The following is a 13,664-nucleotide window of genomic DNA, read 5'->3' on the forward strand; positions in this document are numbered from 1 at the left end:
GAGTCCTCCAGACCCTCTGGGGATGGCAGACGGATCCTTGCAGCTCTCCTCCCTCCAAACCTTCTCCTGCCGCGCGGTTCTGCTGCCTTTCCCCGAGCTCCCGGGGTCCCCCTGCTCCGTCTCCGTCCCCCCCACCTTGCCTCAGCCCCTCTCCTCCGTCCGATGCCCCCGCCCTGCTCTGGCCGTCAGACAGCCGCCATCGATTTTCCTGCTTCAGCAAAACCCAGCTGTGAGGGGAGCGCGAGCCGAGGCCTCGCACGCGATGGCAGAGCCGTGGCGTCCACAAGCCGGGCACAAGGGTGACGGAGCTGGCTGGGGCAGCTGTCGCCATCCCCCCCGTCAGCGCTGTGTCCGGTTTTCTGGGAGATCAGGGTGGCTCTTCCTGCCCTGTGCCCTGAGCAGCCCGGGTTCGTGAGCTCCAGGGGTGGGGAAACGCGGCTCCTCTGTGGGACCCTGCTGGGAACCCGTCACGGGGAAGCAGGAGACCCTCAGCCCACCCTGCTTTGCCCTCAGCCCCTTTCCCCATCCGTCCCAGCTTTCCCACTGCCTGCAGCCCTGCCCCAGCCTTTCGGGTCTGGCTTGGAGCGGAGGAATGCGGCTCTGCAGCCCAGGGTCTCCTTGTCCCGAGAAGTGACCCCGAGGGGGTCTTGGTGTCAGGGCGCAAGGGCAGCCGGTGGGGTTGTCCGTGTCCAGGCAAGGACGGCAGGGACCAGCAGCGTCCCTGGGGATGCAAGCAGACCCCGCCGCGTTGCGTGCTCAGCCTCCCGTCCCTCCCAGTCCCACCACACCAAGTGCCGGTGGCCACCATCTGCGGCTGGCCAAGCTCCGGTCGCTGCTGTAAGGTGTTTTTGGGGGGGTGCAGGCAGCTGGGGGGCACCGACTTCACCTCCCTCTTGCCGACGGGGCCCTGAAGCTGTCCTGGAAGCTGCTTTTCCTGGGAAGCACGGCGAGGGACGGGTGGGCTGGCTTTGCGTGAGCGTCAGCTTGCCACAGGTCTCGCCGCCACCCTCCCCGCTGCGCTGGCACCGGTGATTCTGAGGGGCTCGTCCCAGAGCGGGCGCACCCGGGGCGGGGGAAGATGGGCTGTGTGGGGGGGCAGCCGGGGACGGGGTGTCGGGGGGTGGCCCCCTCGCTGGCTGGGCAGGGGAAGGGGAGGAGGTGGGAGAAGGTCAGCAAAGTTTTTGCCTGGCCCCGGAGCGCGTAGGCGGGAGGGTTCGGGCCGCCAGATAACCACCGTTATTTAATTTATTTTTTTCTAAATAAAAAAAAAAGGAAGGAAGTTAATAAATAATGTAAAGTGGATAATGCATTAATGAAAGAGAGCGAGGCGGAGAGAGGAAGAGAGAGGAAGGGACAGGGCAGAGCGAGAGCAGGGGGAGAGGGCGATATTCCTGCCAGCATCGATCGGCGTGATTACATTAGGCCTATCAAATATTCATACCGCGTCCCACACGGGTCACCGCCTGCGCTTTTCCAGTCTCGCCCTGCCCTGGCGCGGGGAGCGGGCTCCGCGTGGGAAAGGGGCTGCGCAAACGCCCGCAGCCCCCGCCGCAGGGCTGTCACCCGCTGGACGGTGACCTGGTGGCTCCGGGCTGGTCCTCCCCCGAGAGCACCTTGATGGGGGATTTTGACTGGGATGTCCCTTCGCCGGCTGGGAAGGGGTGCAGAGCGCACCATCGGGGTGGGCTGAGACCCCCCCTTGCGAAACCCACCCGCAGCGGAGGCGACCGGGGGGGCCACCACCCAATTTTCCTCCCACGCGAGGCGCTTCCCTTGCCCGTGCCTCAGTTTCCCCTTCGGTGGCACCGCCGCCCCCAGCTCCGCCGAGGCCTCGGCCGCCCTCCGCCCCGCTGCAGCCCCGGCCGGCGCGAGCCAGCGCTGCATTCTCTCCTTACATTAATAAAAATTTTACAGCGGGGTGGCAGGAAATGCATTTTCAGTTCATCTGCTGCAGCTATTAGATTACCAGGAAATGGCTGGCTGGCCGGCGGCCAGGGCCTCCGACGGGCCGCCGCGCAGCGCGGGGAGCAGCCAGCAGAGCCCACGGCGGGCAGCGGGCTCCTCGTGGCCCTGGATGTCCCCGTGGTGTGCGGGGCTGTCCCCCGCCAACCCCGCCCGTGCCCGGAGATGCGGAGCAAGGGGATGCTCGGAGGTGGTGGGGATGGGTCCGCGCCCGGCCGGTTTGGGGTCCGTCGATGAACCCCTGCTCCGTCCTCAGAGCCGCAGGGCCCTGACCGGCTGCAGCCTCCGCCGAGGCTCGGGCCGGACAGAGGTGGAAGATGTGGGGCTGGGACTCGGAGATTGCATGCACCAAGCGGGGCAGGTCTCTGCAGAGGTCGGTTATGCCACGCCGTGGGATTTCGGGCTGCCGGGCTGAAGTCAAGAGGCGCATGGGAAGGGATAAATTGGTGTTCTCCCTGTGAAACCGGGGAGGAGGGGGTGCGCGCTGGCTATAAATACCTGCGAGGTGGCGGGGCTAATGAAGGCAGGGAATTGCCAGCAGCCCCTTGGAGACAAGCACCAGTGGCAGTGCTGGCTGCAGGCCCCGGGGAGGGACGCGGTGGTTTTGGGAGAAGCCCCCTTGGAGGTGACTGCGGCCGAGTGGTCTCTGCGGGTGGGACAGCTTCGTGCTGCGACCCCTCCTCGCCCGGCCGCGTGCCCTGGGTTCCCCGTGCCAGCATCAGGCACCGAAGCCGAGCATCCACCCCGGGCCGGCTGCACTCTCGCACCTTGCAGGGGTGCGGCGGGTGGTCCCTCCTTCCAGGGCGCCCCGACAAGCGTGGGGCCGGGCTCCAGAGGGGTGCTCGAGGCTTGGGGGTCTCAAGCCCTTGGTGGTGCCCGCTTGGCCTCCCAGAGCCCCTGGCTCCGCGTGCGGGGTACTGCTTTTGGGTAGGGGGTGACCGCCCCCCCCCAGCCCCGCTGCCGTGACATCTCTGCTCTGGTCCCTCCAAACCGGGAGAGGGAAAGGAGGGATGGCGAGGGGACAGCGAGGGATGGCGGAAGGGCGCGGAGCGAGGAAAGGAGCGAAGCGTGGGGCGAAGGCAAGGGCTGAGCCTCGCCGAGGTTTGCTGAAGTTTAACGGAGAAGAAACCCTGCTTCGCGTGGAGGGGACCGGCTATTTTTAGCCGTGGGTAGGATGTCAGCTCCAAAAATAGCCCGCTACCAGATCCTAATGAAATCCTCTCTCTCTGGCTCTCACCCGGAGCGAGTTTGGAGGGGGAGGATCGCTGTCACACCCGCAGCCGAGGAGCTCCTGACATTCACAATGACTCGCCTCTTTTTTTTTTTTTTTCCCTTCTTCTCCCCCCCCCTTCTCCTTCCCCCTCCGGTTTCTCCTATTCTTCGCCGTACGCCGAGCAGAGGAGTCACCAGCCAAAAAAGTGAATGCGGGGGTGGTGCTGCTTAGCTACGGCCAAATCCCAGGCAGCATGTGACCAGACTGGCAATTTAATACCCAGCCTCTCCCTTGCGCTCGTGCGCTCCAGCTAAAGTGACATTGAAACGGGAACTCAAAGTGCTGAAGGCAAAGAAATTGGGGGGAGCTGCTGCGTCCATCCCTGGGGAGGGAATTTGGCTCGGCGGGGCGCGGGAGGGCTTGGTCTGGGGCGGGAAGGGCGGTACCCGGGCGAGGGAGGATGCTCGGTCCGGTACCTGGGCTCGGAGGGGAACAGGAGGTGGACGATCCGCGGCGTGGTGCGTGGGCCGGCCGGTCTGCGGGGAGCTGAGCACATCGGGGTGGTGGAGGAGGCTTTCCCTCACCAAGGACAGCCTCTTCCCAAGGGGAAGGAGAAGCCTTCAGCCCTGCACCCTCTGGGGCTGCGCCGATACGGTGCGAGGGGTCCGGTGCCAGAGCCTGCGCCGCGAGTGGAACGCCTGCCCCGGCATCTGCCAGTGCTTCCGGGGAGCTGGAGGATGGAGCGAACAATTTCCCAGCATCTCCCCAGCCAAGGCACTGCCTGGCGTTACCCGCCCCGCTCGGGTGCCCGGGGAGCCCCGGGTCGGGGTCCCTGCATCGCGGTTTGGAGCCAGGCTTGCTGCTCAAGTCGCCTCTCTGGTTTCTCTGCTGGGCGGGCGACGTGGATTTGGGCAGGGGACCTCGCGGGGACAGACACGTTTTCTGCAGAAGCAGAGACACCGCAGGCGCACTGGGATGCCCTGAGCTTTGCCCGGCGCTTGGCACTCGCTGTACGCAATGGGACGTGGAGGGGAAAAATAATAATAAAAAACAAATCTGCTTTTCTGTTCCCGGCTTGATGTGCGGCGTACTGTGGTCTCGGCTCGTCGGGGGGACGCTTCCTGAACAATTCTGGGTGTTTGGTGCTGCCGGGCTCCGTGGGCAGAGGAAACCCCACACCGCAGGCGGTGGCTGCACCTCGGCGGGGCTGGGCGAGGAGCTCAGGGTCCGGCTCGCACTGGGGCGGCTCGGCCCCGGTTGCTGTGAGGCTTCACACCGGGGCGGCCAAGAGAGGTCCTGGGGCCAGAATCCCTGCAGGATGTTTTCTTTCTGGGGACGAGGGAAGGTTGAAAAGGAAAGCGTGCATTGGCAGCCCCGTGTCCCTCCACCCTTGCAGAATTGCGGCCTTTTGACAAGTCCCCGGCGCTTGCTGTTGCTCCTGAAAAGCCGGTGGCCCTGTCTGCCTTCAAGTGGTGTTTCCGTAATCCAGGCTGTCAGGCCAGACGGACACCGCGGTCCCTTCTGGCCCTAAAATCTAAAAATTAGAGGGCACCAGCACCTCATTGTTTCTGGCTGATTCAATCAGGGGCATCGCGTGTTCTCTGTATCTTTTCCTTTTCTTCTCCCCGCTCCTGCATCGTCCTTAGCGGAGGGTGACTCTGCCCGCCCGCGCCCGGGCTCGGCTGACGGCGTCAGAGGGGTCAGGCACCTCCAGCCTTTTGGCAGCGTTGCCTGGGGATGCGCAGGGGAGAGGGCAGTGCAAAGCGCGGGGGAATTGCTGAGATTGTTGGGGGTGAGCGTTCACCCTGGGCTGGGGTCAGGAACAGCGGGATGCGCTGCTGCCATGCCCATGCCCGCGTCCAGGCGCTGGTGGCTGTCCCGGGTGGGAGACGCGCCCGGAGCCTCCGCGGTGCGGGTGGAGAGGGGGATTCCTGGGAGCTGCTTCTCCCCCGTCCCATCGGACAGGACCCCAGGGGCATCTGAGGGGTTACGGGGTGGTGGGTTCAAACTGGGAGGAAGAGGGAAATCCATCCAGAAGGGAAGAAGAAGAGCTGGGATCAGCCGCAGGTAGTGGTGAGAAGGGGCAGAGGCCACGCGCAGGGATGTCAAAGCCTCCGTTCGGGGCAGCCAGTCGCGCCGTCAGCGGGACAAATCACCCTAAATCTGACAGAGCCTCGCACCTTCCCCTGCCACGGCTCCTGTGGCGGCTGTGCGCCGTCGGGGAACCGCTTCCCTCCTCCGGTGGCCCAAAACCCCCCAAAACCCACGGGGGGTTCTGCCCCGGGCCCTTCCTCTCGGAACCACTCTGAACTCCTCTGCTTCACAGCTGCGCTGGGTTCCCAGCCCTCCTCTTCGGAGCTGCTCTGGTCAGGGGCTCACCGGGAGCCTGCTGCTCTCCCGCTGCTTCCCACCCTGCCGCCCGTCTCCGCATCTGCGTCCCTGCCTTTTTGGCCCTCCCTCGGCAACGGGTGAGGAATAAAGCAGCGCCGGCGGAGCGCTGGGGATGCCGCGGGAAGCCTGAATCACCGGCACCTCGAGGTGGGAGTGATCGATTCGGGGCTGGGGAGGAAGGGAGGCCGGCACACGTGTTTTGAGGAGTCAGGTGCTCAGCGCCAGCTCCGGCAGTCGCTGGGAACTGGGCGACTCAGATCCTTCCTGCGGCTTTAAAGAGAGGGATGGGGAGGAGAGGAGGGGCTGGTGGGAGCCAGGGGGATCCTACGGAGAGGCAGGAACGCTCAGCCTAGCAATGCCGAAAATCCAGCCTGGGAAGGCTCAGCTGGGTACCGCGCTGGGAGAGCAGGCGCTGGCGACCCAGGACTCCAGTGCTTCTGCTGGCACCAACTGGGAGGGAGCCTCCGAGGTCAGTGGGATCGCCCTGGCTGACACCCGGCTGTCGGCTGAGGGCTCGATGGCTTCAGCTTCACCTCTTGGAGACGGCTCCTCAGCCCTCCCAGAGCCGGTGATGTTGCTCCGCTCCGCTCCTCTGGCGGATGCTGCTGGAAAGGATGGGTGACCCACCTGGAATCACGGAGAGGAGGGCGGCGAGGGTGGGAGCTCTGGTGGGATCCACGGCCAGCGCCCGCTGTCATCACGGAGAGGAGGCCTTGCATCTCCGGGACTGCCGAACCGCGACCGAGGGGGGTCAAGGGGGTCCCCGGCGCCCTTGAGCCGCGGTTGTTGCCTTAGGGAAAGCAGAATTTGGGTACCGATTTGGGATTTTGGGTAGTGGCTCCTGGCGTCGAACAGACCCGAACCCACCCTGCGCTGCCGGCCTCACGCGATGCCCGCCAGCCTGCGGACATCCCAAGGAGGGGACGACGGGCTGGGGAGCGACGGGGTGGGCGCGAGGGTGGGAAGCGAAGGCAGGCGGGGATTTTTGGGGTAGCGCCGGCTGCGTCCCGCAGCGTCCCGCGGCCGCGTTGTGGCCATTAGGCGGGGAGCGGATGCGCGGGGCTCTGCGGGGAGCGTTAATGGGCCGGTTCAATCTCCGCTGGATGACGCCACTTGGGTTGCGCGTTAAGAGCTCCAGCTCCGGGAAGGCGAGCGGCAGAGCGGGGAGATGCTCCCGGGCGGCGGCAGACCCCTCCCTCCCTCCCGGCCTCCTCGCTGCCCCCGTGCACCGGCAGCGCCGGGGACCCGCCCGCCTTCCCCGCCCGCAGCCCCGCGGCGCCCCCCGGGCTCTGCCCCGCCGCCCCCCCCCGCGACCGGTCACCCCGTGCCGGCCCGACCGGTTCCCCCGGGGCTGAGCCCGGCCGGGCTGCGCGTTCCGCGGGCGGATGGAGCGGTGGAAGCGGCGGGGTGAGTCCGCCCGCGGCGGCTGCGGGACGGGGAGGGGGACGCTCGTGGGGTGCGGGACGCGCGTGGGGTGCGGGGACGGGCAGCGGGACGCGCGGCGTGGCGGGCGGTGTGTGTGTGCGGGGGGGGGTGTAGACACGCGTGTCGGCGCGCGTGGGGCGTTCGGCGAGGCGGGGTGGGGGGGGGTCCCTGGTCACGCGCGTGGGCCGTGAGCGTACGATGAAGCTGGGGTCTCCGGGCACGCGCGTGGGTCCTGGACACGCACGGGGTGTAGGCGGTGGGGCTGCGGGGGGGTTAGGTGCGTGCCGGAGTCACGCGTGGGTTGCACGCAGGGCAGGGCTGGGGGGGTCCTGGATGTGAAGGGGCTGCGTGCGCGGCCGGTGCTCGGGGGGTCCCGGAAACATGCTGGGCTGGGGGCTGCGGGCCGGGTCCGGACCCCAGCCACGCGTGGGCTGCGTGGAGAGCGGGGCCGGGGGCTCAGCACCGCCCCCCCCGGCCCGCCCCACGGCACCCGGGCTGGGATGAGGGAAAAAGCTCTTCTCTCCCACCTGGATGCCCCGCGCGCTTGTCCCCGGCTTCCAGCCGTCCCCGGCTTCCATCCACCCCCGGCCTGTAAATCATTGGCTTTTACGATCCCGCTGGCCCATTATCGCACGAACTTTATGTGTTTGGGGCCGCTGGCGGCCATAAAGCCGGCCTGGTTTCCGGGGCTGGCATGCCGGCCTCGCGGGCAGGGTGTGAGGAGGAGGAGGAGGCTGGGGTCGCGCTGCCCTGGTCCCCCCCGAGATGGGCAGGTAGGCAGGGAGGGGTGCACCAGTGCCCAGGGGATGGTCGGACCAGTACGGGCCGGGATATGGACTGGTTGTAGCCCCAGGATCGGGGAGGAGAGGGCTGGGAGTGAGTGGGGGGCATTGGGGCGCGGGGAGCAGGAGTGGGGTCCCAGCTCCGGTCGTTCAGTCCCTGTTCCCCCGCCCCACTGGACTGGAAGACCCATGGATCCCCTGCCTCGTGTCCCCTTGGGTCCCTTTGCCTCCCCGCCTGGGTCCGTGTCCAGCCCCTGCGCCCGGGGACCGTGGGTCCGGCAGCGTTCGGGCCCCCGTTCGGTGCTGGGGGTCCCTCCCAGGACCTGTCCTGCCCGGGACGCCGCGGCCGAGCCCTGGACCCCCATCCTGCGTGTCTGGGTTGCAAGGCCCCATGGCCAGCTCCCCTCTCTGCCCGCTGCCCTCCCTGCAGCGTCCCCTGTGCGTCACGGGCTCGGGTGTCTCCCGTGCCCCAGGTCCTGGCCTGAGGTCGCTGGGTTTGCTCCGTGCCTGCTCCAATCTCCTGGCTCCGCTGCCTCGGTTTCTCCCGTTGAGTCGCGCCCGGGTTCAAGCCCCAGAGGGGAAATCTCCCGGGACCTGCGCTGAGTCCCAGCACCCAGCTCCCAGCACAGGGCTTGGAGGGGATGGATCCCTGGACAAGGGCGAGCGTCTCGCTCGAGAAGACGGCGGAGGGGGCGGCAGGTGGGCTCCACGCGCGGGAAAAACCCGAATCTAAGCAGATCGGTCGCCTTTTCCTTCCGGGGAGGGGGATGGGAGGGAGCAGATCCTGCTTGAGCAGCCAAAGTGAGTTCCCTTTGCTTTTCCTGGCTCTCCAAGGTCAGCCTAGCTAATGAAAATCAATCTTCCCCGGCCTCTCTGCTGCCTGAGCAGATTCTACCTGTGGCCCCTCACCTACGTGGAAGCCTCCGCCGGCCGCCCGGCCGCTGACCATGTGCAACGCCGGTGGGGAGCTTCCCATGGGAGTGGAGTCCTCCCGCGGGCCCAGGCAGCGTGACAACACCGGTGTCACCGAGGGATCCCGCGCTTGGTCTGCCGGAGGAGAAAGGCTTTGTCCCAGGGAAAGCCGGCTGCGCGCGGAAAGCGCGTCTCCGGTACTGAAATCTGGGCTGGAAGTGCCAGGGAAAGCTCTGTGCTAGGGTCTGGCGTGTGACGAATGGCTTCCGTCCTCTGCGCGCTCCTGGGCAGATCCCGGCGGCAAGGTCTGGCAGCCTGACGGTTTGGCCATGGCGCCGATGCCATGAGGTCAACCTTGCCGGAGGGAGGGAGCGCTGGGACACGGGGGTGCTCTCCGCGCCCAGCCCGCGGCCCTCAGACGGCCCTGGCCTTCCCTCCGGATAAAGCGGGCGCTGGTGCCAGCGCCGCAGGCTCGGGAAGCGCCGTTTCCTGAAAACAACGGCACATGGCACAGCAGCCTGGCTGCGAGGAGCGAGACGGGGCTTGCCTGCCGCCGAGGCTGCTTTCCCTGCTTCCCCCCGCGTGCGTGCCAGGGTTAAGGAGAAACCTGCCCTCCCCAGTGCTGGGGACGGGGGCACGTCGGTTGCGGGGCTGTGCGTGGGAAAACGGGATGTGGGAACCCCCACACCAGCCTCTGGCTCCGGAGGAGCTGCCGTTCTCGGCTCTGTCGCTGGCTCCGGATAAGTCACAGCTTGAGGTTCCCCTCCTCTAGAGAGGGCTGGCGCGTTCCCGGGGGAAGGACAGACGGGGTCCGTCAAGGCAGGGGGTGGGAAATCCTCTGGAAGGATGCAAAGAGCTCAAAAGCACGGGGAGACGCCAGACCCACCCATTTCAGGGGGCAGATCTTGCGGCCCTTGCCTTTGGGCATGGCTGGCTGAGGTCTCCAGAAGCACCTGGAGCCTGGTAGCCGGGAAGAACTTCCTCAGGAGTTCTCCAGCTGATCTGTGCTTCCCGGTTTGTGTGGACGGATCCGTTGTAAAATGTAACAGAAATGTTTTCTCTGTTTTCCTGCCCCATCCTTTAGGATTTTTAGATGTGCCCTGATGCCGCAGGGTCTCCTCGCTCCTGGAAATGCAGCTCTCTTCCAGCGTGGCTGAGCTCCGTTGCGACGAGACGATGGACCCCCCCGCCGAGGACTTCCAGCAGGTCCTCTCCATTGACCAAATCCGCTCCATCCGTGCCAGCAACAACTATGTGGAGAGACCGGCCGCCTGCTGCCAGCAAGCCCGCTCCAACCCGTCCCTGTCCCAGCCGCCCCACAAGCAAGAGTGGTCCCAGGACCGCCTGGCGTCTTCCGCCTTGCAGGACCTGCGCCGCAGCCACAGCCAGCAGCACCAGGTGCCACCTCTGCCGCAGCACATGAGCCACTCCAGCACGGCCAGCTCGGTCTCCCAAAGCACCACTGCCTCCGACCAGCGCCTCCTGAGCAGCCTGACGCCCTCCCACTCCGGGCATTCCCTCATCCGGACGCAAGCCCGGGCCGGCGAGCCGAAAGCGGAGGAGTCTCCGCTGAAGGGGGTGCCGGAGAAGCCCACCCTGCACACCGGCCACCTCTTCATCTGCGAGGAGTGCGGGCGGTGCAAGTGCGCCCGCTGCACGGCCGCCCGCAGCCTGCCCTCCTGCTGGCTCTGCAACCAGCGCTGCCTCTGCTCGCCCGAGAGCCTCCTCGACTACGGGACTTGCCTCTGCTGCGTCAAGGGTCTCTTCTACCACTGCTCCACCGACGACGAGGACACCTGCGCCGATGACCCCTGCTCCTGCGGGCCAGGGTCCTGCTGCGCCCGCTGGGCCGCCATGAGCGTCCTCTCTCTCCTCATGCCCTGCCTCTGCTGCTACTTTCCTACCCTGGGGTGCCTCAAACTTTGCCAGCGGGGTTACGACGGCCTGAAACGACCCGGCTGCCGCTGCCAGAGCCACACCAACACCGTCTGCAGAAAGATCTCCTCCTCCAGCGGCACGCCTTTCCCCAAGACGCTGGACAAGCCGGTATGACCCCCCCGGCAAGGAGATGCAGGCTTTACTCCTCTTCCTCCTCCTCCTCTCCCCTCCATCCCCTTCCTCCTTTGGCTCCCCCCGCTCTGCAGCGCTCCCCCCTACCCACCATCACCTCCCGGGAACGAGATGGGTGAACTGGGGGTCCCCCGGCAGCGCGGGGACCAGGGGAGCTGGCACCAAGCCGGTGGGAGACGCTGGTTTTGCACAGGCGGGTGAGGGTCACCAGACCTCCTCCTCCTCCTCCTCCCTTTGTCCCCCTCCAGCACTTTTCGTGGGTGGCCCCTCTCCTCCCACGCGGCCGTAGGTCCGCTTTCCGCAGGGGCCGGGGCGCCGCGGGGTCCGGCTGGTGCCAGTGCCTTCCCTGGGGGCTGGGAAGCGGCTGGGAGAAGCGAGCGAGGCTCCGGATGAGGTGGCACCGTATTTTTCTGTCTGAAAGAGGAAGGGAAGGTGTGGGAAGCTTCAGAAGCCTTCTGGCAGGGGAAGGAGCTGTCGGAGGCAGCCCAGCCCACTCGCTTCTGCCCGGCTGCAGCGAGGGAAAGGTCCCCTCTGGGATTTGGCTAAGAGCGAGGAGTTGCTTGGCAATTGCCATTCACGTCTCCGTGCCGTGAAGGGCTTCTCCGGAGCGCGGACCCCGGCGGGACGGGAGCTGCCGCCCGCTCCGCCCCACCGCCCAGCCGATGCCGCAGCCCCGATGGCCCCGGTCTGGTACCTGCCACCAGCACTGAGTTCACTTTAAAAAAAAAAAAATAAAAATACCCCAAACGCAACGGTGGGGAGCTGCCGCTCGCACCGCTCTCCCTGTGGATTCGCACCCATCCCAGGGGCCGCCCCAGCGAGGGCTCCTGCAGCTCCTGCTTTGGGCTGGAGGGAAATGGGGAGCAGGAGGGGGTGTCGAGAGACGGGAGCCCCACCTCCCCTCCCCGCAGAACCTGTGACCCCGCCGGCGTCGGCCGATGGAGTTTGGAGCTGGGATGAGCTCTGCCCACCCGGCCCCACTCCGCGGTGCGTGAGAGCAGAGGGGAGCGAACGGCTCCCCAGGAGAAATTAATGCCACGTGTCCCTCGGCTTCCTCCGAGATCCCGCCACCCAGGGCTCGCCCGCCGCCTTCCTGCAGCCGCCTCTTTCCGGAGAGTGCCGTGGATCTATTTTTGTGTGGAGAAATATAACGTCGGGATGGCTCGGGCTGTCGCTAACAGTGCCCACGCCACCGCCGTGCGCGGTGCCGGGGCAGGCCTTGGCCTCCTGGTACGCTTGCACGTGCTGGAGGGTGGTTTCCCAAAACCTGGAGCTTCAGTTCCCAGGCAGCCGGGAGGGGGAAGGGAGGTTCGTGGATTGTCCTGGGGGGGTCTGTGTTGCAGAGGGAGGGTAGGGTTTGCTGGCCGGGGAGCGAGGCGGGAGGTAGACTCCCGCGATGGGATTCCTCTTTCCCTGCGTTCGCCATCTAAAACCACGGCCGATCCAGGCTCCCTCTGTCGCAGAGAAAAGCGCTTCCCGGGAGTGATTCATCCCACTTGGAGTCGTTATTCCGTAAATTCTGTTCTGGCGGGGCCCCTCTCCCTTGACCCAAACGGGACCCAAGCACTGAACTGGCTATTCCCCGAGGAAGGGGAGATGGATCCCATCCCTGGTGTGAAGCTTGTGCCTGGGGCGCGGTACGGACGTGGCCAAAATCCTCACCCTGAGTTCACCTGGAGCCTGAGGGGTGGATGGCCAAAGATAGATCCTCTGGCCAAAGATGGAGACCCCACTTCCATAAGCCGTGGGGAGCGCAGGACGATGCTCTGGGGGCATGGCGAGGGTCTCCGGGCATTAAGGAGGGCGCGTCCCACCTCAGTGCAGTTTGCACATCCCCTGAGGCCAGCCCCGGTCCCTGGAATGGGTTGAGCTGGAAGGCAGCGAGCTCCGAGGAGGAGGAGGCCCCATAGGTGTGCGTACCCCCGTCGGGTCAGTCCGTGGCAGCAGCTGTGAAATGCATCCCGAACGCATTTATCCGTAGGGCAGCAAGTGCCTGGCTCCCTGCTTCCAGGCCGTGTTTGGGGGAGAGGCTTCCACCAAGCGGCACCCTTCCTGTTGAGCGCTCGGTTTGTCTCTGTCGGTGCTGATTAAACTCCTGCTTCCTGAAAAATGTAAAGCTTTTTAAGGGAAAAAGGTCCCTTTTCCACGGAGGATCTGAGGAACTCTCTCACTTGAATGGGAATGTGAAGTAGTTCATTGAAACTTCTCAAAGAAAACTAATGAACAAGATTTTCCAACTTGCTCTACTTTGATATTTTTTTTCCTCCTCCTTTTCAAACGGATCCTACTTGTAAATTTAGTTACCACCTCTGTATCCCTGCCATCCGCTGCTTCCTCTCCTGATGGTGGGATGACTCAACATGTGAAGCTTCATCATTTTCCCGGCCTCCGAAGTCATGCAAGCGCGGGGCGACCTCCCCCAGGTGCCGGAGCCGTGGGACGAGGAGATGGCTGTCCCCAGCCCGGCTCCCCGGAGCCGCTTTTCCTCGGCACTGGCACGTCGAGGCGGAGCCCTGCGCTACTATTGCGGCACATTTACCCCCGCTACCCGGTCGGGGGCCGGGACGCCTGCCGGCAGCCTCTGCCCGATGGGATTTTTCTCTGGGTCGGCGCGGAAGTCCCGCTTCTCCCAGGGAGCGGTGCCCCAGCCTGAGCGCCGGGCTGAGGAGCCCGGCCGTGTCTCCTGAATGTCTCACCTCCAAGAAGTGACAAACCTGCCAGATGCGTTTTGTGAAAGACGGGGCACGGAGAAGGGAATTGGGGAGGAGGAGAGCCCCGGATGGGCGTCCAGGGCTGTGGGACCGGCGCAGGGCTTCGGTTTGGCCGTGTTGAGGGCAGCGGCGTCGGCTGGAGAAGTTTAGAGCTGTCGGTCTCTGCCCTGCTCGTAGGGGCAGGTGGCTTCGCATGGG

General features: G+C 65.8%; 2 protein-coding genes across 4 annotated transcripts in view; one reads left to right on the plus strand and one right to left on the minus strand.

Annotated features, from left to right (window-relative positions):
• Positions 1-1,576: 1,576 nt before the first annotated feature.
• LOC147599345 (uncharacterized) lies at positions 1,577-8,138 on the minus strand. The gene is made up of 6 exons (XM_086756673.1): positions 8,001-8,138; positions 6,453-6,992; positions 5,960-6,193; positions 5,555-5,734; positions 3,652-4,702; positions 1,577-2,608 (listed from the first exon to the last, which is right to left on the minus strand). The coding sequence occupies exons 1-6, from the start codon at positions 8,136-8,138 to the stop codon at positions 2,451-2,453; spliced, it is 2,301 nt and encodes a 766-aa protein (XP_086612799.1). The 3' UTR covers positions 1,577-2,450.
• The window catches only part of SPRY3 (sprouty RTK signaling antagonist 3), a 59,152-nt gene continuing 50,783 nt past the window's right edge, over positions 5,296-13,664 (plus strand). Inside the window, exons 1-2 of one of the 3 annotated variants that reach the window (XM_086756590.1) lie at positions 5,296-5,713; positions 9,770-10,731. In XM_086756590.1, the coding sequence (XP_086612716.1) occupies positions 9,817-10,731 (915 nt within the window). In that variant the 5' untranslated portion in view covers positions 5,296-5,713; positions 9,770-9,816. Of the gene's footprint in view, positions 5,714-5,734; positions 6,036-9,578; positions 12,086-13,664 lie in introns of those variants that run through there. The other 2 variants (XM_086756589.1, XM_010129514.2) reach the window with 2 other exon arrangements.

Source organism: Chlamydotis macqueenii, chromosome 11, assembly GCF_036417535.1.
Source record: "Chlamydotis macqueenii isolate bChlMac1 chromosome 11, bChlMac1.mat, whole genome shotgun sequence".
Lineage (NCBI taxonomy): Eukaryota > Metazoa > Chordata > Aves > Otidiformes > Otididae > Chlamydotis > Chlamydotis macqueenii.

What these genes read in the sequence shown, in the direction of transcription:
- LOC147599345 (XM_086756673.1), bottom strand. Translation starts at nt 8,138, where the DNA reads ATGGGGGTCCAGGGCTCGGCCGCGGCGTCCCGGGCAGGACAGGTCCTG. An exon ending in ACACGGACCCAGGCGGGGAG is followed by an intron (nt 6,993 to 8,000) that starts GCAAAGGGACCC and finishes CCCGTCCCGCAG; the next exon opens with CCGCCGCGGGCGGACTCACC. An exon ending in CGCAGGCTGGCGGGCATCGC is followed by an intron (nt 6,194 to 6,452) that starts GTGAGGCCGGCA and finishes CCGTGATTCCAG; the next exon opens with GTGGGTCACCCATCCTTTCC.